The 27,500-nt window shown below is 35.0% G+C and overlaps 1 protein-coding gene across 1 annotated transcript in view; it reads left to right on the forward strand.

Moving 5' to 3' along the window:
• LOC135198463 (cell surface glycoprotein 1-like) overlaps positions 1 to 27,500 on the forward strand; it is a 370,737-nt gene that overhangs the window by 5,518 nt on the left and 337,719 nt on the right. The window contains exon 2 of the mRNA XM_064226033.1: positions 17,780 to 17,860. Within this exon, the coding sequence (XP_064082103.1) occupies positions 17,780 to 17,860 (81 nt within the window). The remainder of the gene's footprint in view (positions 1 to 17,779; positions 17,861 to 27,500) is intronic.

Genomic DNA, 27,500 nt, shown 5'->3' on the forward strand with positions numbered 1-27,500 from the left:
GTATTTGTGAGTAGTCTCACTCTCGGTGTAGTTTGTTTATTGTATGTGTGCACCCTCTCTCTCTCTCTCTCTCTCTCTCTCTCTCTCTCTCTCTCTCTCTCTTTGTTTAATATTAGAGAATATGAAAGAGTCTTGTGGGAATATGGACTGATCACCCAGACACACTTTATATATGTTATGCACATTAATAATATTTAGATACATATATACATAACATTATATATAATCATAATGTATATATATGTATATTTTATTATATATGAAATAAAATATACATGTATATGTATGTAGGTAAATATGTAGTCTTTTTATATGACCTGTCACATTTGTGAACGCCGAAATGTTATTTGTAGCTTGGATTGTTTTCAATTTTCTTTTTTATTACTTCATTTCCTCTATTGTGTAAGTGAGCTGTACATACAGTGACAACCTTTTTCTACTTTTAGAAAAGTGCGTCCTCCTCCCCAGAGTTACCTTACCATGGCTATCAGTACTACAAGTTCCTCATTGCCATTGATGCAGTCCTCACTTTGATGACGATTTTTTCTGTTTACGTTATCGTACTTTGTGGTTTTCATGTGGGTTTTAATTTTTTAAAAAAAACATTTTAATATTATATATATATGTATAAAAAATGTATATATATATATATATATATATATATATATAAATATATATATATATGTATATATATATATACATACATACATATATATACTGTCTTCGCCTCCCTGTTGAATGAAAATTTTGAAATCCGTATATATATATATATTTATATATATATAATATATATATATATATATATACATATAATATATTATATATATATTATATATATATATTATATATAGATTTTACACAGTTTTACAGTGATTGCTTAATTTTAATTTGAAATTGTATTCTTTGCTTGGCAAGTGAACTCTAAGATTGAAATGATGTTATCTATCAGTTTGACGAGGTACGAAATCATATAATAACCGAGACCTTAGTTTAAAAGCACAATTCTCAAAGAACTAACTTTTATTTTTTTTTTTTTTTTTATTTTTTTTTTTACGAAAATACAGAAGTAAGCTGAAGACATTTCATAACGATGGGGAACGACTGATGTCTCGAAGTATAGGAAGTTTTACGTACATATTTTTAATGCTCTGAAATCTCTGTTCTCTGCTTAGCAGGTGTATTTTCAATGCTCTGAAATCTCTGTTCTCTGCTTAGCAGGTGTATTTTTAAAGCTCTGAAATCTCTGTTCTCTGCTTAGCAGGTGTATTTTTAAAGCTCTGAAATCTCTGTCCTCTCCTTAACAGGTGTATTTTTAATGCTCTGAGATCGAGGTTCCCTGCTTAGCAGGTGTATTTTCAATGAGTCTTGAAATCTCGTTCTCATTTTAGCAGGTGTATTTTCAATGCTCTGAATTCGAGGTTCTCTGCTTAGCAGGTGTATATTCAATGCTCTGAATTCGAGGTTCTCTGCTTAGCAGGTGTATTTTCAATGCTCTGAAATCTCTGTCTCTGCTTGCCGGTGTTATTTTTAATGGCTTTCTGAAATCGGTTCTCCTGCTTGAGCATGTGTATTTTTAAAGCTCTGGAATCTCTGTTCGCTGCTTAGCAGGTGTATTTTTAAAGCTCTGAAATCTTCTGTTCTCCTGCTGCTTAGCAGGTGTATTTTTAAAGCTCTGAAATCTCTGTTCTCTGCTGAGCAGGTGTATTTTTAATGCTCTGAAATCGAGGTTCACTGCTTAGCAGGTGTATTTTACATTGCAATTATTGTCCATATCATTTGACCAGACGAGACGACATGATACTCGAAGTATTAGTTTAAACTTGTTCTAAAAGAACTAACATTTCATAGGCAAATAGTACATGAACTAAACTAAAGGCGTTCCAGAATAGCAGGGAACGCCCTGCTGTGTTGACGTATTTTCCTTTTCGGGAGAAGAAAATCCAGTTGTTCCTCGTTAAGTAATTGAAGGAGGCTTCCTCGTGCGTCAGCTCTCGCCGGAGGGAACCTTCCAGTTCACGAGTGCCTCCGTCCTTGACGCTGCCCCCAGGGAGGTCCTCTTCAGAAAGGGCCAAACGGTCTCATTTAAAGGGACGCGTCCTGGGGGCCTTTCTCTCACTGCTGGAGAGGTATACTTTCTTGGCGCGACCCTACGACGTGATATGTAGGTCGCAGCTTCACTCTTAAGTGAGCTGATGGAGGCGCCGTAGGAGGCGAAGAGGAAGAGGAATAAGTAAGAGAAGTACATGTTTTTTTTTTTTTTTTTTTTTTTTTTTTAACTCGAGTTTTTTTTTTTATCTTCTTTTTTTAAGCTCTCCGAGCGTCTTAATATCTTGAAATCCTTCAGAGGGATTTGGGGAGGAACCCCAGGGGAAATCTGAGACGGGGATAGAAGATAAAATGCGATTATTCCGGCTCCCACTCTTTGGCTTAGGGACGCAAACAGGCGTATACGTTCACTTTCCGAGTAAATGAACGTTTTGTACACATGCTGTTGGTTTAACGGAACTTCTTATAGTTTTAGATAACAAATGTATGAAGAATGCAATCATATATATATATATATAATATATATTATATATATATACATATAACTATATATATATATATATATATAATATATATATATATATATATATATCTATATATATAATATATATACATATATATATATAATTATATCTATATATATATATATATTATATATATATATTATATATATTTCACACACTCATGACTTTTTTGTTCGCAGAATAAACCCAAAAACATAATTATAATATTTTGGAAGTCCCTCTCTCTCTCTCTCTCTCTCTATCATACACACACAAATATATAGATAGATAAATATACTTATATATGTATGTATGTATGTTTATATATATACAGAGAGAGAGAGAGAGAGAGAGAAGAGAGAGAGAGAGAGAGAGTTTGTGTGCGCTTGTGTGCTCCGAATATAATTGATCTTATAAGAATAGTTACCCCTACGGCGTATGGACGAATAATCTTTTTTTGCCTTCATGCGTGTCTTCCTCAAAAGGCGAGGCATCTTCACACTGTCAGAGAAAAGGGGAGAAATACCTCTCTCCCCTCCTCCCCCTGAAGTTCATCTTTCTCCTTTCCATACACCTGACTCCGCTTAATAAAGACTTTGAAGATGGCTCCATGTAGCCTTAAAATTCAGTGATTCTCTGTAACTTAGATTTTGGTGACACTCTCACCGGCTATTTCTCTGCCTGTCTGATTGGTATGACGCCAATAAAAAACTCTCTCTCTCTCTCTCTCTCTCTCTCTCTCTCTCTCCCCGTTTTTATTTGGACTCTCCGGAGTATCTGCGTAATCCAATCACGCTGCCAATCGAACTTCTGGCATTGTATATTGCCGCTTCAATTATAGTCCCTCTGATTTCATTGGTTTCTTTGTTGAGTTTGATATTGTTGCTGGTTTTTTTTTTGTTTTTGTTGTCGTCGTGTGAAACCAAAGCTGCAAAATATATGAACTCTCGTTACGAGATAAACTCGTCAAGAAGATATTCCCGGCTTCATCGTGCAATGTATTTTTGTAATGTTTATTTTCATGAAGTCATGGGGAACTTGCATATATATATATATATATATATATATATATATATATATATATATATATATATCAAAGATGATGTCAAAGTAAGACTTAAGTATAAACTTTGGTGTATTCGTTAAAAGTGCGTTTAAAAATTTTTTTAAGAATGCTAGGAATCCTGTAAAAATACGAGTTTACTTAAAATTCTTTAGCTTACTCTCAAGGTAAGTGTTTTATTTTAATCTCAGTAATAACATTAAGATAAAAACACTGATAGATTCTGTCTTATTAGTAGGTTTTTATATATTATACTATTTTGGTAATAATAATAATAATAATAATAATAATAATAATAATAATAAAATAATAATAATAATAATAATAATAATAATATAATAACGAGAAATTTACACTGATAGATTTTTCTTATTAGTATAAACACTATATTGATGATGATGATAATAATAATAATAATAATAATAATAATAATAATAATAATAATGCAAAATTACTTTTCAATAACGTGAATACTTATCGGAGAAATTAAATCTTCCATACACCAGTACTAGATAAGTATTTCGGAAATTTTAACAACAACAACATTAGTAATAATAAAGACTTCATTTCTACATTTAGTTTAATATTATTTTACAGTTTTCCCATAAATTTCTTCCAATAACGGAAGCAGCGCCATAATCTGTAAATAAATGCAACCATAATCAGTGCATTAAGTTTCACGTCTACAAAAATAGTTCTGTGTAATAATCAACAAGTAAAATAATGCCCCGAAGTTTCTCGGCGTAATCGAGTTTTCTGTATATCGTATAATGCTGTATTAGATGCCGCCCATGAAACTTTCAGTCACGACCCTGTGGTGGACTATCCTATATCGTTACTTAGCGCCTCAGTCGCGTGGTCGGTATGGTGCTGGCGTGCCACCTCTGTGGCTGCGAGTTCGATTCGGTGACATTCCACTGAGGGGTGAGAGATTTGTATTTCTGGTGATAGAAGTTCACTCTCGACTTGGTCCGGAAGTCATGCAAAAGCCGTTGGTCCCGTTGCTGAATAACCACTGGTTCCATGCAACGTACAAACAAAAAGACGCACGATCATGGCTAACTTTAACCTTAAATAGAATAAAATCTGCTGAGGCTAGAGGGCTGCAATTTGGTATGTTTGATGACTGGAGGGTGGATGATCAACTTACCAATTTGCAGCCCTCTATCCTCTGTAGTTTTTTTTTAAGATCTGAGGGCGGACAGAAAAGTTTTCTTTTACAGAAAACCAAAAAAGATATACCGTGATATACAAGAATTGAAGAAAATAGACCATGAATTAGAAAATAAAATGTAAAAAGAACTATAGTTAACCGCACGAGAAATACCTAACGTTTTTTAACCAAGTTTGTTGTTAAAACTGCAAAATTTAATAGGTCACGCATCACTAGATAGTAATTTGCAAAAGATATTTTATTTAAATGAAGAAAACCTGAACAAATTTACCACGAAGTGAAAAAAAAATCACAAATTAACAACATGAAAAACATTTCCCATTCCTAAGTTCGTTATTAAAATTGTAAAGTGCAACGCGAGATTGAAGCGTGTTTTCCATATTTTTAAGAGAGCTATGATTTCATTAGTCTGCTTTATGTACGCCACCAATGGTTCATTACACTCGACATAGAGACGAGGGAGGATAGTTTACCATCCTGAAGAAAATAGTTCATGAACGCACTTTCATATGTTTATTAGAGAGAGAGAGAGAGAGAGAGAGAGAGAGACAGACAGAGAGAGAGAGAAGAGAGAGAGAGAGAGAGTACGGGTAAGCTTCAGTTAGGTCAGAGAGAGATAGAGAGTACGGGTAAACTTCAGTTTGGTCAGAGAAAGAGAGAAAGTACGGGTAAACTTCAGTTAGGTCAAAGAGAGAGAGAGAGAGAGAGAGAGAACGGGTAAGCTCCAGTTAGGTCAGTGAGAGAGAGAGAGAGCGAGTACGGATAAGCTCCAGTTAGGTCACAGAGAGAGAGAGAGTACGGCTAAGCTCCATTTAGGTAAGAGAGAGAGAGAGAGAGAGAGAGAGAGAGAGAGAGAGAGAGTACGGTTAAGCCTCAGTTAGGTCACACCATGTTCATACATATGTCTGTAAAATTTGTTTTGAATTTTTTATATGTAGTTCACATATGCTTTTTTTTTTTTTTTTTTTTTTTTTTTTATTGACATGAATGTTTCGTTTGATAATTTTCTGGGTTTCGCGATTGATTACCTATTTTTAGTGTGATCCTTTTGATTGATTTTGTATACTTTAAATTCATTTGACATTTAAACTCTTCATTTTTACTCTGTTTTCTTGTTGTGAAGTATTGAAAAGTGCTTGCACTTTAGTTCAGAAGGCATTTCAACCAGCTTACCTCTTATGTAGGGGGTTAGTGGCGCCAGTGCACCTCATTTGGTGCACTGTAGGCATTACTTAAAGTCCTTTGCAATGTGCTCTGGACCCTAGCTGCAATCCCTTTCGTTCCTTTTACTGTAATTCCTTTCATATTATCTTTCTTCCATCTTACTTTCCACCCTCTCCTGACAATTGATTCATGGTGCAACTGCGAGGTTTTCCTCTCAGACCTCTTACCCTCTCAATTTCCATATCAGTGCTGAATGACCTCATAGCCCCCAGCGCTTGGCCTTTGGCCTAAATTCTATATTCAGTTCGAGGGATTTTACAAAACACTTATATCCTACTTGGAAATATCAAATCTCAGTGCTGAGAGAAAATACTCACCGAACAGAACAAATACTCACTGAATAGGAGAAAATATCCAGTGAATGGCAGAAAGTATTTACTGAACAGAAGGTTATATTCACTGAATATATGCAAATAGTCATTGAATAGAACAAAATACTCATTAAATAGAAGCAAATAGTCACTGAACAGAAGGAAATACTGAGTAGAAGAAAATACTCACTTAATAGAAGGAAATATGGATTGAATAGAAGAAAATGAGTAGAATAAAATACTCACTGAATAGAAGAAACTACTCACTTAATAGAAGGAAATACCCGCTAAATAGAATGGAATGCTCACTGAATAGAAGAAAATACTCACTGAATATAAGGAAATACCCATTGAATAGAATGGAATGGTCACTGAATAGAAGAAAATACTCACTGAATAGAAAAAATACGAAATATAAAAAATACTCAATGAATAGAAGGAAATACCCACTAAATAGAGTGGAATTCTCAGTGAATAGAAGAAAATCCCCGCTAGATGAAGCGGAATGCTCAGTGAATAGAAGAAAATACGAAATATAAGAAATACTTACTGAACAGAAAACAAATACTCAGTGAATATAAGGTATTACTCACTGAATAGAAAGCAAATACTCACCGAACAGAAAAAAATGCTCACTGAATAGAAGGAAATACTCACTGAATAGAAAACAAATACTCACTAAATAAGCAAATACTCACCTAACAGAAAAAAAAAAGTTAAAAACACTATATAGAATAGATACGATCATTCTCCGATTATCCAGAGAAGCGAAAACGTTTCGGTCTTCTCTCTCACTTATGTGGAGGCAATTGTTACTCATTGCTTTCATCCCTTTTTCTCAATTCCGCCTTTTATCTGCTGTATATTTCTCTTCCGTTCTTCTTCTATTTTTTACGTAGCTGGATTTTTTTTCTTTCGTTTTCCCCCGTACTCTGGCTACCAGCTTTACGTTGTTTATTAATTTTCCGGTGTTTAAGTTCGTTTATTTTATCGCTGTTTTTATATTTGTCGTGTTGTTGCGGCTTCAGTAGTGGTGTAAATGTTGTTGTCTTATAAGGAAAGTATTCTTCTAGATTGCTGACGATCCACCAGAAGATTAGATTCTCTCTCTCTCTCTCTCTCTCTCTCTCTCTCTCTCTCTCAATCACTGTATATAATATATATATACATATATATTTATATATATATATATATATATATATAGAATATATATATATATATATATCCTTATATATATATATGTATATGTATGTAATATATAGTGTATGTATGTAATATATTATATACATCTACATACATATATTATATATATATATACATATAATATATATATATATACTATATATATATATATATATATATATATATATATATATATATACATACACACACACACACACACACATATATATATATATATATATATATATATATCTATATATATATATATAATATATATATACTATTATAACACACACACGTGTGTACATACATAAAGAAAGTCTGACTTTATTAGTTATAATATTAAACGAGGATAGCAAGCAGGAAATCTCTATATCGTATTCCCGGAGGCAGTAATACACAAGAAGCCAACAATTATATTTTTATATAAAAATAGATGTAGCTGTAATATATATATATATATATATATATATATATATATATATATATATATATAGTATATACTATATGACTGATGTGTGTATATGTAGTGTGGTATTTACGTACGTTCGTACGTGCACTTACACACGTGCCGCTGGATCTACGTAGATTGTTTTTAGGATTTTAAAAATAGGAACGATGTTGTTGGAGGCTGAAAAAGGGCCGGGGGTGGGGGGGGGGGAGGGGGGGGGGAGCAGGTTCTAGAGGCCAAAAAGCCAATTAAGGTTTTAGTTGCTATAAAAGAAGACACATCTGGCTTCCAATAAAGAGACGCAGGATGTCATTCGCTATTGATGTTTAGCTGCTTTCGCCGAGGAAGGTCATTCTCTCTCTTCTCTCTCTCTCTCTCTCTCTTCTCTCTCTCTACTCTCTCTCTCACATATTTTAACGTCTCATTTTGCTAACGCTTATCATTTCACCTTTGACTCTTTAGCCTTTATTTAGTTGTATATATACATATATAATCATATATCTTTATTTATTTTATTTATATGTATATATATATTTATATATATCTATAATTTGTTTGCTTCCGTGTGCTCGCGCGTACTAGCATTTAGTAAGTAAAATCAAGTTACTCTTATGAAAAATCCAAAAACATCTCCCTTGACAATGTCTTGCTAAAAAAAAAAAAAAGAAAGAAAGAAAAAAAAAAGATAAGTGCATTATTAAAATCGCTCAAGTAGGCATTTGCATAAAGCAGCAAGCACAAAATCATATTTCTGTTGAGGGAAGTTTTAATAATTCTGTTGTCGTTAGCATGAGAAACTGTAATTTAAAACTATTTTTATTTTCAGTCTTAGTAAATTATTATTATTTATTATTATTATTATTATTATTTTCTTTTATTAGTAGTAGTAGTTAGTAGTAGTAATAGTAGTAGTAATGTAATTGTTATAATAATTATTATCAATTTAATTGTTATTATTATTGTTGTTGTTGTTGTTGTTGTAATTGGTTTTGTAGTTTCAACAAATACTACATAGGTAAATAAAAAATGAGAGGTAATTGAAATAAAATATGGTAAAAGTACACTGATATAAATAATAAATTAACTAACTTAAATTAGTCTTTGATAAATGCACACGTGTCTTTGATCTAAATGAATATGTATCACAATTTGCATAAACGAATAAGTCTGTATTATAAAAACATGTGTTAACAAGACTTAGCTCACTGAAATTTTTTGTTATACTCCTGTCACGGGGATTTGGCTTAAGCAATAAATATACTGGTTGCAAAATGAGTCACGGAATGTTCTATTCGTTATTGAAAAGGATTTATATTGTTTTATATCCAGCTTTGATACAATTTGTTGTATTATCAGATTACTTCTTTTTCTTGATGTATTGTTGGTTCTGTTATAAGTTGCGATGCATCCATATATATATATATATATATATATATATATATATATATATACTATATATCATATATATATGACTGGTCAAAGTGTTCTGTTAAAACAACATAATTCCATCCAATAACAGTACTTATCCCTCTATAAATAAACTTAGTAATCTATATTTTGAAGGACGTTTTTATGGTCTCCTTTTAATTATATATATATTATATTATATAGATATGACATATATATAGATATATATAATATAATTAATATATAATATTATATATGGTGTGTGTGTGTGTGTTGTGTGTGTGTGTGTGTGTGTGTGTGTGTGGGTGTGTGTGTAAGGAAATATGTATATATCATATCCACCATGAAATATATATATAAAATTATATATATACACTAGATATTTGTTTTGTTACCCTTGCATAAGTCATCCATGATCTATCTCATATGTGTACCTCTCTACTTCAGTTAGTTGATGTTTGTGTCCACTCTTATCATTATATTGTCTCTTTATCTCCTCTCTTCTTACAATTACTGCCACGTCCCATTCGTCTGTGCCTGACTGTCTGTGCATGTAGGTATGTTTGTGTGTGTGTGTGCATCCGTTTGTGCGTGCTTGTTTTTCAAGGAATATTTGTTGTAAGGACATTAATCGTTTCATTCTCTCTTTCTCTCTTGATCCCTTCGTCGGGTATCCGATGTCTTTCAAGCGGAGAGAGAGAGAGAGAGAGAGAGGGCACGGGCAAAATATGAAGTTAGAATGATTAGTCTCGCCAGGAAGTTATCAACAAACCTTTGAAAAATTTATGACGCCACGGAGAGAGAGAGAGAGAGAGAGAGAGAGAGAGAGAGAGAGAGAGAGAGAATGTTGACGCTAATTATTGGAGCAGAAGTGGAAAGATGTACATCGAAAGGCCTGTCGTTGAACTCATCGTGTTGGCAGAGATGGAGAGGGTCATTTAGTGCAATGCCTTCTCTCTCTCTCTCTCTCTCTCTCTCTCTCTCTCTCTCTCTCTTTTATAAGTATCCTGTCAATTTCTTCATTGTATGACCGTCACTCTCTTGGATATTTCAGGATAGAATTAGAGTCTTATTTAAGGATAAATAGACTGAAATAAATGTGCTATCCATACTTTGATTTTGAACTTCAAACTTTTAACAAAGTATTTTGAGGTAACTTTGTATTCATATTAATGAGTCATATTTTGACTGAGTTCCATGAATTATAAAGAAAGTATAATTACATTAGTTTTTTGGATGGTTGTAAACCCTGAAAAGAATCCTGTAGGAGATTTACCAACATTTATTTATCAAAGTGAACTAAAAATGCAAAAGTGCCATTTAACGATGTCCCTTATGTGGGCTAATAAAAAGATAAAAACAATTATGTATATATATATATATTTTAATATATATATATATATATATATAATATATACATATATATATTAATATATATATATTCATGCATATATGTGTGTTGTCTTTTTATTAGCCCACATTAAAGACATCGTTAAAATGGTACTGTTGTATTTTAGATGATAAAAAAAAGTGTTGGTAAATCCGCTACATGTTTCTTTGCAGGGCAGTAACCATCAAACAACTAATAATATATATATATATATATATACATATATATATATATAAATATATATATATAGTATATATATATATATAATATATATATAATATATATATATATATATAGTGTGTGTGCGTGTGTGTGTGTGTGTTCGTGACATAAGTATCACAAGTAATTCTCCTCAGACTTGGTGTCTGTTGTCATTACTTTATTATTCATAACTCAGGGACACTTCTGAAATTCGGTAATAACATTTACCAATGTTTGCAATATTCATAACTCAAGATTCTTTTTATTCATTTCAGCGTGATGGTGTTTATCAACATTTATAGTATTTTCGAAGTATCATTTGTAATTTTTCTAAAAAAAATGTGAAGTTTGTCGTAACAGATAGCATAGGTCTAGGAGTTTTCGTCTTTTTTATTCTTTTTATTCGTTGTAGCGAGTCGCCGTTAATCAGCATTGATAGTATTTACAAAATATCAATTGTTATTTTTCTCAAAAGTGATGAAGTTTGCCAAAACCGATGACATAAGTCTAGGATTTTTCGTCATTTAAATTTCTATCCGCGTTAGCTAGACCGTTGGCTCGTTCAACACGAACCATTGACAGCCTCTTGAACAGCGGAGTTTTCTGTTATTAGATCAAGTCTGCTCTCACCTTGTTTACATATTGTGATGCCCAATTAACTTGAAGTATGATTGAGATTCGGGGAATTGATCGAAGGCCGCCGGATTTAAAGATGCAATGCAAATACTAATCACCTAATGGGGGCAAACTTTCAGCAAAAGCTAGTACTAGGCTGTGCTCAAGGCAGAGTCACGAGGGGTCATTAAACATTTCTTTTGGCCCAGGAACTGATGGTTTCTTTTGTCAGGTTTTCATAAGCTGTATTTTAAAAGAGATCTTTTACATTCACAATTGATCTCAGATCCTCTTTTCTTGCCGAGAGCGACCAGATTTGCTGAACAATAGCACCTATAAGCTGTCGAACCTCTCAGTTCCAGAAGTTCTGTGTTCGTCACAACGTTGGACCGTTGAACAGTCTCCCTGAGGATGTTGTGCAACTAGACCTCAAAAGTTCAAGCGAATGCAAGAAGTCTCCTTGTATTTTACTTAAATTTTTATCTGTTTATTTTATAGTTCGTTAATTTTTTCGTTTTTAATAAGTGATCTCTTTTTTTATATTTCCTCTTCTCCTTACTTCTTTCAAATGAGCACCGTATTCTTTGTAAGTTAAGTATAACTTAGTTTATCTAGAACACTGAGCTAATCAACAGCTCTCCTAGGGCTGGCACGAAGAAATAGATTTTTTTTTCTTCACGTGGCGAGGAACCAATTGGTTACTTACAGCTTATTGTGGGATCCGAACCACATTATATCGAGAAACGAATTTCTAATCAATAGAAATAAATTCCTCTAGTTCCGCTCAGGCAGCAGCGGGAAGCGAACTCAGGTTACCAGATTGATAGGCGAGTATGCAACCCACTCGTCCAGTGTGGAGCTATAGTAGATTCACACCAACCGTGCATTTGACGTCTAGGCCCGTCCCTTACAACTCTCCTGATTGGCTGTTGGTAAGCCAACCACAGGGCTGGAAACTCAGTCTCTCGAGAGAGTTCACGTAAGCAGGGTGTATATTCCACCTCTCCTGAGGGATACGTCTTTCAGGAGAGGTGGAACATACATCCTGCTCATGTGAACTCTCTCGAGAGAGACTGAGGTTTCCAGCCCTGTGATTGGATTATCAACAGCCAATCAGGAGCGTCGTAAAGGACGGGCCTAGATGTTAAATGCACGGTTGATGTGAATCTACTATAGGCATGGATTTCAAATCAATGGCCCTGGTGAACTTGTTCCATATGATAAGGCTCGTTTTTTAAATAATAATTACGATAATACTTTGACCTCAGCGTTCGCTAACGCAAACGGGTAAAAGAGTAAACAGCGTAAATATGCTCAAGATACAGTCGTAATCCATGACACACGAAATTGCGAAGCCATTTGTTTGACGGTTCAGTGACTTCGTTGTCGGCAAAGTGCGTCCTTTTCTCTGAAGGCTCCCTGGCGAACAGTATGTTTGGAATGGTCTACTTTATTTAGGGTGGTGTTGACTACTAAAGTGGCTCTGCATAGTTCAGGAGTGGGGACAGTCTACTCTCTCTCTCTCTCTCTCTCTCTCTCTCTCTCAAAATGAAATGGTGAAATAAAACAATATGTAATGTTGCACTTTCTGTGAGTATCAGACCGGGTAAGTTAGGTTAAAAAAAGTTAGGTGCCTTTTTGATTACAGAAATAACATGAATTTAATTATGGGTAGTTGACTACCAACTGAATAACATCTTTACAGTTCAGTACAGATGCCCGGGCAACGGGAATACAGTGGAGTTTAATAATAAAGATATGCTTGCAGCGTTAACCTGTACGTCATTATCCAGACATCTCGAGAGTTGTGGCGTCAGCAAAACCCCCCCCCCCCAAAAAAAAAAAGCCCCCCCAAAAAAAAAAAAAAAAAAAATTAGGGAAAAAAATAATTTTGTATCGTCAGCATATCTGAAAGAAACCATATTGGGAAAAGAAGCCTATTTATCAATATTATTGGAACTCAAGACTAGAGAGGTCTGAGTGGTCTATCTCATTCACTAACACACGCAAACTCTCTCTCTCTCTCTCTCTCTCTCTCTCTCTCTCTCTCTCTCTCTCTCTCTCTCTACTCTAGAAGTGGAATAATGTTTCTCATTTGTCTTTACATTTAAATCTAAACTTCGATGTAATACACAAGTATCTCTCTCTCTCTCTCTCTCTCTCTCTCTCTCTCTCTCATGCAATATATATTTCACTATTCCAATCTGAGAGTTATTTTACGCATGAAATATTCATTTTAATTACTTTACCCTTCTTCTCTTATTAATTAAGGAGGGGAAAGAACAGTATTGCCTATTTTTAGGTGGCAAACGTGCAGAGAGAGAGAGAGAGAGAGAGAGAGAGAGAGAGAGAGAGAGAGAGAGAAATAGTATTTTCTGCATAGGAGATCAACAGCACTCCAGCAGCTAGAATGTGAGTGAATCAGTGCTCTCTCTCTCTCTCTCTCTCTCTCTCTCTCTCTCTCTCTCTCTTGCAATGTAAGTGAATCTGACCTCTGTGTATGTATGTAGTATGTATGTATTATGTATGATATGTATGTATGTATGTATATATATATATAATATATATATATATATAGAGAGAGAGAGAGAGAGAGAGAGAGAGAGAGAAAGAGGGTGAGAAAAAAACCGTATTTTAGATTTTTCTAATATAAAACAACTTATATCACTTAATATTGAATTCACATCATTTGAGAAATATATATATCATATATATATATATATATATATATATACTATATATATATATATATATATATATATATGTATGTATGTATGTATGTATATATATATATATATATATATACATATGTATGTATGTATATATATATATACATATGATATATATATATGTACTATATATATATATATACATATATGTATATATATATACATATATATATATATATATATATATATATATATATATATATATATATATATATAGTATAGCTCACAATTACTCGTATAAGAGAGTAGTTGGTTAACGACATCAATATTTCTGCCGTCAGTCTCTGTTTACCTCATTTAATATTGTAGCTTTTAAAGGGACTGCGATAGTACGCATTCGAAACCGTTTACATCTTGATGTTATGTAATCTGTAATTGCACGCATTCGAACACCTTCTTCTGAACATAAGAGTTTACATTGATCGTATTCAATAACGGTATTTCCTCTCTCGGGGGGTGCGTTAGGGATGCCATGATTGCTCGCGATTGCTCGCATTCGAACGCCACTTCCTCCTCATGATTTGAAACGACGCCGTGATTGCATGCAATCAAACACTACATCTCATCTCGATTTGAGTTCCACGTTTTGGGAGAGAGAAACGACTCTCAAACAATGGATTATTTTCCGCCTCTGTGATTGGCTGTTCTCCTCTCCCTTACTGTAAACAAAACCTGGCCCCTCTCCGTGTGTCGAATATGGCCGAAAGGTTTCCGCAGGAGAGAGAGAGAGAGAGAGAGAGAGAGAGAGAGAGAGAGAGAGAAGATAGATCAAATACAAAGAGTAAGGCTATTGTTAGTAAACATCTCTAATAGAATTCCAGCCCCGTAGAATTGCCAATATACGAAGAGATATTGAAATGGTAATCTAATAATTAACTGTTGCCGCCGAACGGGAGAAAAAATGCGCCTCCAGTGGGTCGGTTTTGGTATTCGAATTCCGCTTCTGTGGTTCCGATACACGACTGAATGTGGAAGAGTACGATGTTGTGATTGATGCATAGGTCGAGAGATAGAGAACGAGAAGGAAACTGGTTATGATATGAGAGAGAGAGTCGTATGAGAAGAACGGATTGATTATATATATACACACTATATGTATGAGAGAGAGAGAGAGAGAGAGAGAGAGAGAGAGAGAGAGAGAGAGAGAGGGGATTTGGTACGTGGGAAAGAATTTTTGTAGACAGTAAATCAGTGCAATATTATAGATAGGCATATTTAAGCGAGTGTTTAAGATTGTGTATTTTAAATCGGACAATAAAATATGCTTATTCAGTTATTATTATTGATTTGGTTTATTAGAAAAGAGCGACGAATTCATTTAGCCAGGTTATTAAAGATTCATTAGAGATGGAGAGGTGGGGAGGAGGATGAGGCGGGTAGAATAGAAGATTCGTTCATTCAGCATTGATCTAGATTCTAGATCGTTGTCTAGTTATGTTAAGTAACCCATGGTCGGTTTGCTTCATCCCCACTCTCTCTCTCTCTCTCTCTCTCTCTCTCTCTCTCTCTAGTTCTGCTCCCCTGCAAGTACGCAATACTCATAGAATTCTTTGCGCGAATGTCACACATTCCCTTCATTGTACGTATTTATTTTTACTCATTTGTGTCCACCGAATGTTGTTTGTTAAGGAATTCAACAGTAGTCTCACTAATGAAGGGGCATTCATTAAGAGCAAGAACTCGTGTCCTGCTGTTCTGTGGAAACGAAGTATTCTCTCTCTCTCTCTCTCTCTCTCTCTCTCTCTCTCTCTCTGCAAAGAGTCCGTCGTCTTAGTAATCTATAGGAATATAAAATTTATGCCAAAGGCGAAGCGCTGGGACAGATGAGGTCATTCAGTGCGGAAACGGATATTGAGAGCAAAAAGGGAATATAGGTGGGTGTAACGCGAGGAAAAGCTCGCAGTTGCACCATAAAACAATTGCTAGGAGAGGGCGCAAAGCAAGAGGGAAGAAAGAGATTAATAGCGGAGGGATAGTAAAAAGAACGAAAGCGGTTGTAATTAGAGGCCGAAGGAACGCTACAAAAAAACCTAAGTGATGCCTACATTGCATAGTATGAGGTGCACTGACGGTATTTGAGGACAGGGTTCAGTATCCTTGATAAATGGCAGTAGCTGGCAACTAACCGAGTTTGGTGACGGTCTAAAATGGTTATTGCGTCGTACATTATTTTAAAACAAAAAGAAATATGCTCATTTAAACCGATATATTATTTGTTGGCGCAAAAAAACAAAGAACGTATTCCCGTTTGCGAGATACAGATATATATATACATTTTGATGCGTTGGAATCTGTTTTGTAAGAGAGGCACTTTGTAAATAAAAATAAAATAAAAAGAATTAATATTGAAATAACAGTTCCATTGTAGGCTTATTGTCACTGGAAAAAAACATTATGAACTAGATGAATATGACGGCTATTCCTTTGATGTTTTTTTTTATTGTATTTCGCTTTTCGCTGTAAATAACTGCCTGTTGTTTTTATTAGGGTAAATGATGAACAGGATTTATTTTTCCACGTCTGATTTCAGTGGCTGGCTACGTGCAATGTGATGTCGAGGTTAATTAAAATCAAGTTATATGCCTCGCTTCAAATTAGGAACATTTATTCCGTCTATGTTTTGAACTATTCATTAGAATAATAGTTATCTCAGCGAAGATATTATTATTATTATTATTATTATTATTATTATTATTATTATTATTATTATTATTTGTAATGAAATCGACAATGATGTCAGCGTGAATATATGAATATATGAATTTCTAAATAAATATCAAGCGAGAGCTTCTCAATATGTACTTACGCTGACATCAATGTGGAATTTTTTCGCCATGTTAATGTCATATGCGATTATTATTATTATTATTATTATTATTAATTATCTCCCCACCTTGAGATCGAACCCTGGTTTCCTCCTGTGAGACATTACCAAGGCCAAAACCTCAGCCGTTGCATTAATAAATTGCAAAATTTTTCCAATATTTCACATATTATTATTATTATTATTGATGATTGCAGGTCCACAATAATATCGCATGTGAAGTATATAAAGTGTTTAATGATAATAGCTTTCGAACCCTGCACCAGGTTCATCCTCAGCACTTTGCTGAGGATGAATTTCCTGGTGCAGGGTTCGAAAGCTATTATCATTAAAACTCTTTATATACTTCACATGCGATATTATTGTGGACCCTGCATCATTGTTATCATTTTCGACACTGAAAATTGGTGCCCACCATTATTATTATTTTATTATTATTATTATTATTATTATTATATTATTATTCATTATTATTATTATTCAGATAGGACCCTACTTTATGAAACAACCGCAACCAAAGGGACCATCGACTTGAAATTCTAGCTTCCATAGGATACGGTGCTCATTAAAAGAAGTAACAGAAGGTAATGGAAATTGCTAATTACAATGAATCATTCTTAGATGATGTCTAATTAATCCCATTCTGCTTCTTCTTGCAGGAAGGACTCTGGATTTCCGACATGGACGTCTGGGCGACACTATGAGGAGGACACACTCGCCCTCACCCACGCTTGCCTCAGGTGGGTGCGTTTTCTTGTCGCGGTGCACTGTAAGCATATCTTGAGGTTCTTTGGAGTGTCCCTTCGCCCACCTATAGCTGCTACAACCCCTTTCATCCCTTTTACTATACCTTCATTCATATTATCTTTCTTCCATCTATGACTTTCCTCTATCCTCTTCCAGCCGTTGTTTCGTAGTGCAACTGCTTTGAAGTTTTCCTCCTTTCACAACTTTCGAACCTTTATACTCTTTATTTCTTTACAGTTCAGAATGACCTCATCATAGATCGCAGGGCTTGGCCTTCTGTATTACATTCCGTTGCATTATTAGTATTGTTTTGGTAATTAGTGGAACTCTACAAAATTGACACCTCACTTTTCAACTTTTTTTTCTTTTAATAATAATAATTAAAATAAAATAAATAATAATAATAAATAATAATAATAAGAATAAATAATAATAATAATAATAGCATGCAAGGTCGTGCACAATCGGTGGGCGGGTCGGTGGGAACGGATTTTAATTGGTCGTTGGATGGTAAGGAAATCTCCCCCTGAGGCGTTCAGACCTACGTAGTTTGGACGGGGTTATTAGCGTCGGTTGGGTGTTGGTTGGGGTACCCACCTCTTGGGCGGCAGGCTGTACAGTTGATATATCTTCCGCTCGTCTCTCCCGCTTTCTCTCTCTACTTCTTCCGCTCTTTCTCTCTCTCTCTCTCTCTGCAAGTCCTCTCTCTCTCTCTCTCTCTCTCTCTCTCTCTCTCGTCTCTCATCTCTCGCTCTCTCTTTCTCTCTCTGCCTGCTCCTCTCTCTCTCTTCTCTTTCTCTCTCTGTTTTGTCTCCTCTCTCTCTCTCTCTCTCTCTCTCTCTCTCTCTCTCTCTCTCCCCCCTCGATCTCCTCCTCTCTCTCCTTGTCGGTGGAAGATCTCTCTCGTGGCGGTATACGTAGTCGGTTGGTTTCTTGCGCCATTTCTTCTTATGATGGTGGGAAGAAACTCTCTTTCTTTTACCGTGTTGATAGTCGGTTTTTTTTTGTTTTTTTTTTCTATAATATGTGTAATGCTTCAAGATAACGTAGGCGTTTCCGGTCCGGTGCATGGTCAATAATTTCTATGTTCTTTATAAGCTCAGCTCTTTCTGGTCTCCTGTTATGTTTTTCCCTATAGTGAATGAAAATGGCCCCTTCTTGAAGATGACACGAGAGACGCTTGGAGAGTCTGGTAGTGGTCATCCCGATATAAGAAGGTGGGGGTCATCCATCCACCGAGCATGTGAATTCGTAGATGACACTCCTTCTCTTCAAAGACGTTTCTGGGGGCGCCGGGTTGTTTCTAAGAAGCAGCTGGCTGGTTTCATGTTTTTTGTAATAAATTATGAGGCTAATTTTATCACTTTTCTGTAGTGGGGGAGACATTTTTTCACTGATTATTTTCCTTATAGCCTTTTCATCTTCCAAATATTTGTGGTGCATATGATTTTTATAAAATATATATAGCTCCCACTTTGGTCGTTAGTTACGTTCGTTCTTTCTTGGTGCCATAGTAATAATAATAATAATAATAATAATAATAATAATAATAATAATCTCGCGCGTGCTGCCAGAATATCTGGTTCAGATTTATATCGTCAGATGAGGCAATATTACCTCGAGGAGGGAGGACACTGGTGCGAAATTACCTCGGGGTTGGACGATTTAGGGCAAAATTACATCTATGGTGGTGTACATAAGTACGTAATTATCTCGAGGAGGGAGTACATTAGGGCGAGATTACCTCCAGGAGGAAGGACCCAGTGGCGAAATTATCTCGAGGAAGGAGGACAGAAAGAGAAACTACCTCGAAGAGGGAAGAAATAAAGAGCTAAATTGCCTCAAGGATGGAAAACATGATGACGAAATTGCCTCGAGGAGGTAGGACATAATGACGAAATTACCTCGAGGCGTGGGTGACAAGACCGAAATCACCTCGAGGAGGGATGACACAAGAGTGAAATTACCTCGATGAGGAATGACATGATCTAAATTATCTCGAGGAGGTATGCCACAAAGAGCAAAATTATTGCTTCCAGAGGAGGAAGCCCTCTAATCAGGAGGAAAATTACCTCGGGAATGACATGATCGAAATTTCCTCGAGGAGGTATGTAACAAGAGCAAAATTGCTTCGAGGAGGAATGCATCACAGGAAATTACCTCGAGGAGGGAGGACATAAGGACCAAATTACCTCGAGGAGGGAGGACAAAAGGGCCAAATTACCTCGAGGAGGGAGGACATAAGGGCCAAATTACATCGAGGAGGGATCCGGGAATCTGGGGCGTCGTGAAGTTCTGTTATAGAATTTCTAGCCCCCGCTGGATTTGATATGAAAGTCATTTTATGAATGTTGAATGGCTCATATGCAGTTGGGTTGTTTGTGGTGAATGTATAGGTGATTTGGCGTTCAAGAGGACTTATTGTAAATATACACATGTATGTATGTGTGTGTGCACGCTTTTGCTTACGCAAGAGCTTGCGGAGTCCTCCGTAGCAAGGCTAGTTTGTTACGAGCGTTGGAACACGTCCAAGAAAATGGTTTCCGATAAATATTCTCGTTGCAAACTTGGGTCGCCGCTTCCCAGATACATTCAGCTGTCCCACATTATAGTATGTACGAAGACAGGAAGGGCCATCCAGATACGTACAGCATTTGCATTACGTAAGCTTTTTTTATATGCGAAGGCATGCACGATGCTATTTGGGAATTCGTATACTTTGCTCGTGGGTACATCGTTTTCGTGTGTTCGTTCTGATTGAATGTGCATACACACTTTATTTAAGCGTGCACGCCGCTATGTGGGAATGCGTAAACTATGCTTATGCATACATTGTTTTCGTATGCACATATGTTTAAGTATGCATTGAATTTATTGGCTTAGGTATGTGTAGGTATTTTCTTATGCCAAACCTGTTTGCCTACTTTCAGATTTTATGTGCGCATGTTGTTATACACATGAATTATATAGGTATAACGGTACCTTATGTTTGCATAGAATAAAGTGTGCTTAGAAGGAAAATAAATACTAATGCTTTGTCACTATATGCAGGGAATTATGTCATTTATTATTATTATTATTATTATATTATTATTATTATTATTCTTATTATTATTATTATCATTATTATTATTATTATTATTATTATCATTGTTTAATTAAACTGTGCACAAAGGCAAGTGTAACATGCAAGACTGTGGGACGCATTATTATTATTATATTATTTATTTATTATATTATTATTATTATTATTATTATTATTATTATTATATTATTATTGAAAATTATGTCTGATGCAGCCATTATTTCTAAGAAAAATAAATGATAAGGGCTGAAGCCACCATATTTTTAATGAGACATGTACGCGAGAGCCTCGCCTTCCTAAATACTATGATGATGGCCAATTTTTGGGATGATTTGAAAATAGTTATCAGTCTGTACTGAAATTGTATGGTTGATGTCTGTGATGTGAAATTATATTATTATTATTATTATTATTATTATTATTATTCATTATTATTATATTATTATTATTATTATTATTTTTATATTTATTATTTATTTTATTATTATTTTAATTAGGGATATATTATATATTATTATATTATTATTATTATTATTATATATAATTTTATATATTACATTAATATAATATATATATTATTTAGGATAATATATAATAAGTATATATAGATAGATATACATATATATATTATATCATAAACTATGTATATATATAGATATTATGTATCATAGGGAATAATAATAATGTTAATGAAGGAATATACTAATAATAAAATAATTAATTAATAATAATAATGCACATCACAGATTTCAAGCGCACAATTTCAGTACGAGTATTATTTGTAAATATATATGGATATGTGTGTATGTATGCATGCATGTATTACAATTTCAGTACAAGCATTAATTATATAAGATAATATATATATTATAGTATATATATATATTATTTACATATAATATATTAGTATATATTCTTAGTATATGAGAAATATGCAGAAGAATGAAGCGAAAGCAGTAAAGGGAAAGAGAGAGAGAGAGAGAGAGAGAGAAGAGAGAGAGAGAGAGAGAGAGAGAGAGAACCTTTGTCCCTTGAAATCTATAACGTCTCGGGTGTTGGGTATTACATTAGATTCAGAAAAAAATTAAAGCGACGCCGTGCAGTAAACATTCGACTTTATTTTGCATAATCTTGAAATTCATGAAGTCTGGCTTTCGTGGCAGTTTTACGATAGGAGGAATAATGTCACTGATAATAATTCGATAATTTGCAAGGTATGTTTTTCTTATACTTCATTTGTTATACAGGAAGTGTGCCGATGTGGTCAAAAATTATTGTTCTGTCATACTCGTCGTTTCGGACCCCTTTGTATGGCAGCTTTAATTCCAAGTTTAAAGTTAAGTACATCTTAGTTTAACCAGGCCACTGAGCTGATTAATAGCTCTCTTAGATTAGATATGTATACGTGGCCAGGAACCAATTGGTCACCTAGCAACGGGACCTATATAGCTTATTGTAGGATCCGAACCACATTATATTAAGAAATAAATTTCTAATCACCCGAAGTAAACTCCTCCAACAATTCCACGTTGGCAGAGCAGGGAATCAAAATGGGGACTACCGAATCGGTGGGAAAGCACGTAAACCACTCGTCCAACAAGAAACTTTTTGATTCCAAGGGAAGAATGAAAGACATTATCACTTATTGTTATTATTATATTATTAATACTATCAATTCTTTTAACGAGACGAATTAAAAGTGTAAGAACCTTATGAATATTATTTTATTATAATAATATTGATTCTTTTAGCGAGACCAGTAAACAGTTCAAGATTATTATTATTATTATTATTATTATTATTATTATTATTATTATTATTATTATTATTATTATTATTATTATTATTAATTCTTTTAACGAGACCGGTGATCACCACTCAAGGCTTCGCTGAAAGTGAAAATGGGACTAAGTTCAAGTTCAAGAAGTTGGACAGCTGCTAGATGGCCAAGGACTAATAGAATCGGACTAAAAGTAAAAGGCAGAGAGCATAGCACCTGGGAAGGGGGTGGGTGAGATGACGCAGGGAACCTCTAGTTCAGTTTACAGTGCCCTGCGCAAGGGGAACTGTAGGCGGTACCTCCCCTTTCCGGGAGGTTGCTATTCTTAATTTTAATTGATATTATTAATGAGGTGCAGCTGTGATCGGTATTGCTTAATGAGGTGTAATTACGAGCGTTGCTGCTAATGAGAGCATTTGCTAATAACGGACCGAAGGTTGGACCTTCATTACAGAGAAGTCTCGTTCGCTTTGACTCTTCATTAAATCTTACTAAATTATGCGCCGGAAGGTCACTATGGTCCGTATGTTCCTCTCTCTCTCTCTCTCTCTCTCTCTCTCTCTCTCTCTCTCTGAAAGACAGACAGACTCATCATCGTCCTGTATCCTGAGACATGTCTCTACATCCCCTTCCTCCATCTTCTTCTTCTTCTTCTTCTTCTTCTTCTTCTTCTTCTTCAGGTGAGACCTTCCTCTCGAGAGGCTCTGCCATCACCGCGTCTCATTTAGTTAAGAGGCCATCTTCGCGAGAGCTGAGGCCGTTCTAGCCTCATCGGTCTCCCGAAATCATTGGCTGTTTGGACCCTTTTCCGGTGACTGGCTTTTCCCTGCGGTGTTTTTACTCCTTACAGATTATAAAAGGAGTGTGCGTATGTATATAGTATATATATATATATATATATATATATATAATATATATATATATATATATATATATATATATATAAAATAGAAGTTCACTTTCCAGGTTACACTTCCCTCGACTGCGGTCAAAAAAACAACAAGTCTGGGAGCCTTTGCTTGTTGAACGAAGTTTGCAAGCATGGAAATTGGGTGAAGGTTTTGACTTGGTTTTTTTAGATGTGTGTGTGTGTACAGTCCTGGGGTTATTTGCTTCTGTTTTTCTCTGTCTTCAATTTCTAGGTTATATCTGTTTTGTTATTTGGTTTTGTTTTGCTGAATTATTTTTTCATTGTTCTGTACCTTTTATTTAAACAGGGGTGGGGCCAGAATGAAGGGACTTGTAGTGATCTATACAGAATGTTTGTCATTGTTTGTTTCTCTGTTTTTTCTTTTCATTGAACTGAATGGCAGAAAAGATGATTTGGTGATAGTGACGACTTCTTGAAGATATTTGGTAGCTTTACGTATTATTATTATTATTATTATTATTATTATTATTATTATTATTATTATTACATTTCCCTTTCGGTTAAGCCTACCGGATCCTGACATGGAAAAAGAAGAGAAACTTATGATAAAAATGATAAAATATGCACAAAAATGCAATAAGGTAATGACATCATAGTAATAAAAAAAAAAACACAAAAATGTCAAAAGACAGTAACGCATGTACATATAACATCCAGGCAGACAGCTTTCGATGATTAAGGAATGAAAAACAAAAGGCCTGAAGTGATTGTCACAGGAACAAGTGGGGCCACCTCCCTCTTTTTTTCTACATGACTTCATTTCAGCCCTTTCCCTTAATTTTATAGTCAAAACCTTTTCTTCTTTTCATTAATTTTTATCCACTTTTAGTATTCTGTAAAAGAAGACTATTAAGATGCTTTTGTCTATCCGTCCGCCCTCAGATCTCATATCCCACTGAGGCTAGAGAGCTACAAATTGGCTTATTGATCATCCACCCTTCAATCATCAAACATACCAAATTGCAACCCTTTAGCCTCAGTAGTTTTAATTTCATTTAAAGTTAAACTTAACCATGATCGTGCGTCTGGCACCGCCTTGTCCAATTCCGGAAGCGTTGCTGACTCACCTTCACTTGGCCGCATCTTGGGAGCAACCGAGCATTGTCCTGTCGTAGCTGCGAGTTTCATACTGCAGCGCGTCGAGAGTTTCATACAGCATTATACGCTGTACGGAAAATTCGATCGCACCGAAGAAAGTCCAGCGCATTTTTCACTTGTTTATATTGTAATTAATCTATCACTTTATATTAGGATTACTGGGTATTTCCACGTCGTCATAATTGACTGCAATATGTGATAGGTCGAGACGACAAGTCCCATCTGTCGGGGCATTTTGTACCCTCCTCATGAAAAGCTCCGAGCAAGTTGTTTAAGATGATGCCTTAGGATTATATGCCAACACGGGCTCTTGCTTCCAGATCAGCATGCGAAGAGGTACCTTCATTCGTCATCCGTGCACGTGGTAGGGGGAACGGGAAGTCTGAACGTGGAGTGTATCATCCGTAGACTTTTTTTTCCATAACTTAAACGTAACTTTGTTTTTTAATTTTATAATTGTCTATTCTTGCGTTATAGATGTATATGTATATTATATACGATATAATATATGTATATATATATATATATATATATATATATATATACATATAATCCCACTTTTCACAGCTTTGCTCTTATCTAACCTTTTTTCTTTTCTTAATTTCCACTTCACCTATAAGTGTATATATATATATATATATATATATATATATATATATATATATATATATATATATATATATATATGTGTGTGTGTGTGTGTGTGTGTGTGTGTGGTGTGTGTGTGTGTAAATGTATATATTATACATATTATATAATATATGTTTTATATTTTTATTGATACCCATATATATATATATATATATTATATATATATATATATATATATATATATATATATATATATATATATATATATATAGAGTATATGTGTGTGTTTGTTTGTTTGTGTGTTCGCGCGCGCTCAAACTTTTTTTTTAAGGTTGTTAGATTAAGCTTATAACAGCATGAGCTCTTGCTCATGGGAGCAGCCAATAAAAATCTGTGAAACAAAAGTACGAAAAACGAAGGGAAAAATTATGTGACAGCTTATTGACGCTTTTACAACTTCCGCCATTTTGTCAAAAACGAGATTTGGCAGTTAATGAAAGGCTGCACCGTTTATTCCACAGCATCAATATATTTTCAAGCTTTGATTTGACGAGCAGCTGATGACAAACGGAGAGAGAGAGAGAGAGAGAGAGAGAGAGAGAGAGAGAGAGAGAGAGAGAGAGAAATTGCTCTGAATTGGCTACTATTCTGTGAGCCTTAATAAGAGAACTTCCGCAGTACTTCTGAGGTAACTAGAATTATTATTATTATTATTATTATTGAAATTATCGGTAATTTACAGGACTGTTGTGTAGGAAAGTTCCGATGTTACGGAAGACGTTACGTCACGTTTGCTGTTTTCCTCAATGATTTGATAATGATAAAACTTACTCCGAGATAGAAGAGAAAGTTTAGGTTGGAGAGAGACAGAAAATTCTGCCGATTTTAAAACTTGCTGATAATGATGTCTTAATCAGCAGCACGCTGCCTGATATACAACCTTTGCTTTGTAGAATGCATCTTAGGGGGTAGTGCCGTCAGTGCATCTTATGCTGGGCACTGTAGGCATTACTTAAGGTTATTTGCAGCGTGCCTTCAGCCCCTAGCTACAGCCATTTTCGTTCCCTTTACTGTACCTCCTTTCATATTCTCTTTCTTCCACCTTACTTTCCACCACCCCTTAACAACTGGTTCACAGTGCAACTGCTTTGAGGTTTTCCTCCAATTACACCTTTCACAGTTTTACTGTCAGTTTCATTTTCAGCGCTGAATGACCTTATTGGTCCTAGTGCTTGGCCTTTGGCCTAAATTCTACATTTAGTTCAATTCTTATATTTGGAGAGATGGAACTCAAATTAATAAAAGCAGAAGTAAAGAGGACATTTCCACAGAGGATAAAATAATGCTATATAAAGAAAGGATTAAGAAGTACATAATTATACAGTCATTCAGAACGTTACATAGAGAAAGGATTAATAACTACATTAAGTATACAGTCATTTTAGATATTCAAAAACAGTGATATCCATGAATCAATGTATGACGCGGTAACTATATATAAAAGACTTTGTCGTTATGAAAATAAAACTTCAAGAAGGATATTAGGGGTCAAATTGGAAGACGAAATGAGAAAGTACCATGGGAGTTTTCGAAAGCTTTGTAATAACAGTAAGATTTTCCAAGGCAGACATACTTAATTCCAAAACCCAGTATGAAAGGATTTCAAAGTCCAAGCATTTTGTTATCCGTTACACCCAGAGTATTACGAAGAGTGCTTGTGTCAAGCAGGCAATGCCCGCAGTAATAATCTGTCCTCTAGTGACAAACTGCATCTCCTGGCATTCCGTTAATGAAGGAAAGGGAATTTTCCGATAAAAATGGATGGCGGAAGCATTGGTGAGGCCGAACTAACCATAAAAATGACACCGAAGGAGGGGGGGGGGGGGGGCAAGGGATGGGAAGGCAGTCCCCCTTCCCTCCGTAGGTGTACCCGGGTGTAAAGTGTGATCAGGAAATGAGGAGGAGGAAGAGGAGGAGGAGAAGAAACGTATGAGATAGGAAAGAGGAGGTTGGACAAGAGAATCTTTCAAAGGAAAAATAAAGAGAGGGGGCGGTTATTACGGTCGAGGATTCCTGTTTTATTGGCGAGATTACCGAACTCTTTTGTCGTCCCTTGGGGGGAGGGGCCCCGTGTAGGATGGGAGTTGG

The sequence above is a fragment of the Macrobrachium nipponense genome, chromosome 22 (assembly GCF_015104395.2).
Source record: "Macrobrachium nipponense isolate FS-2020 chromosome 22, ASM1510439v2, whole genome shotgun sequence".
NCBI lineage: Eukaryota > Metazoa > Arthropoda > Malacostraca > Decapoda > Palaemonidae > Macrobrachium > Macrobrachium nipponense.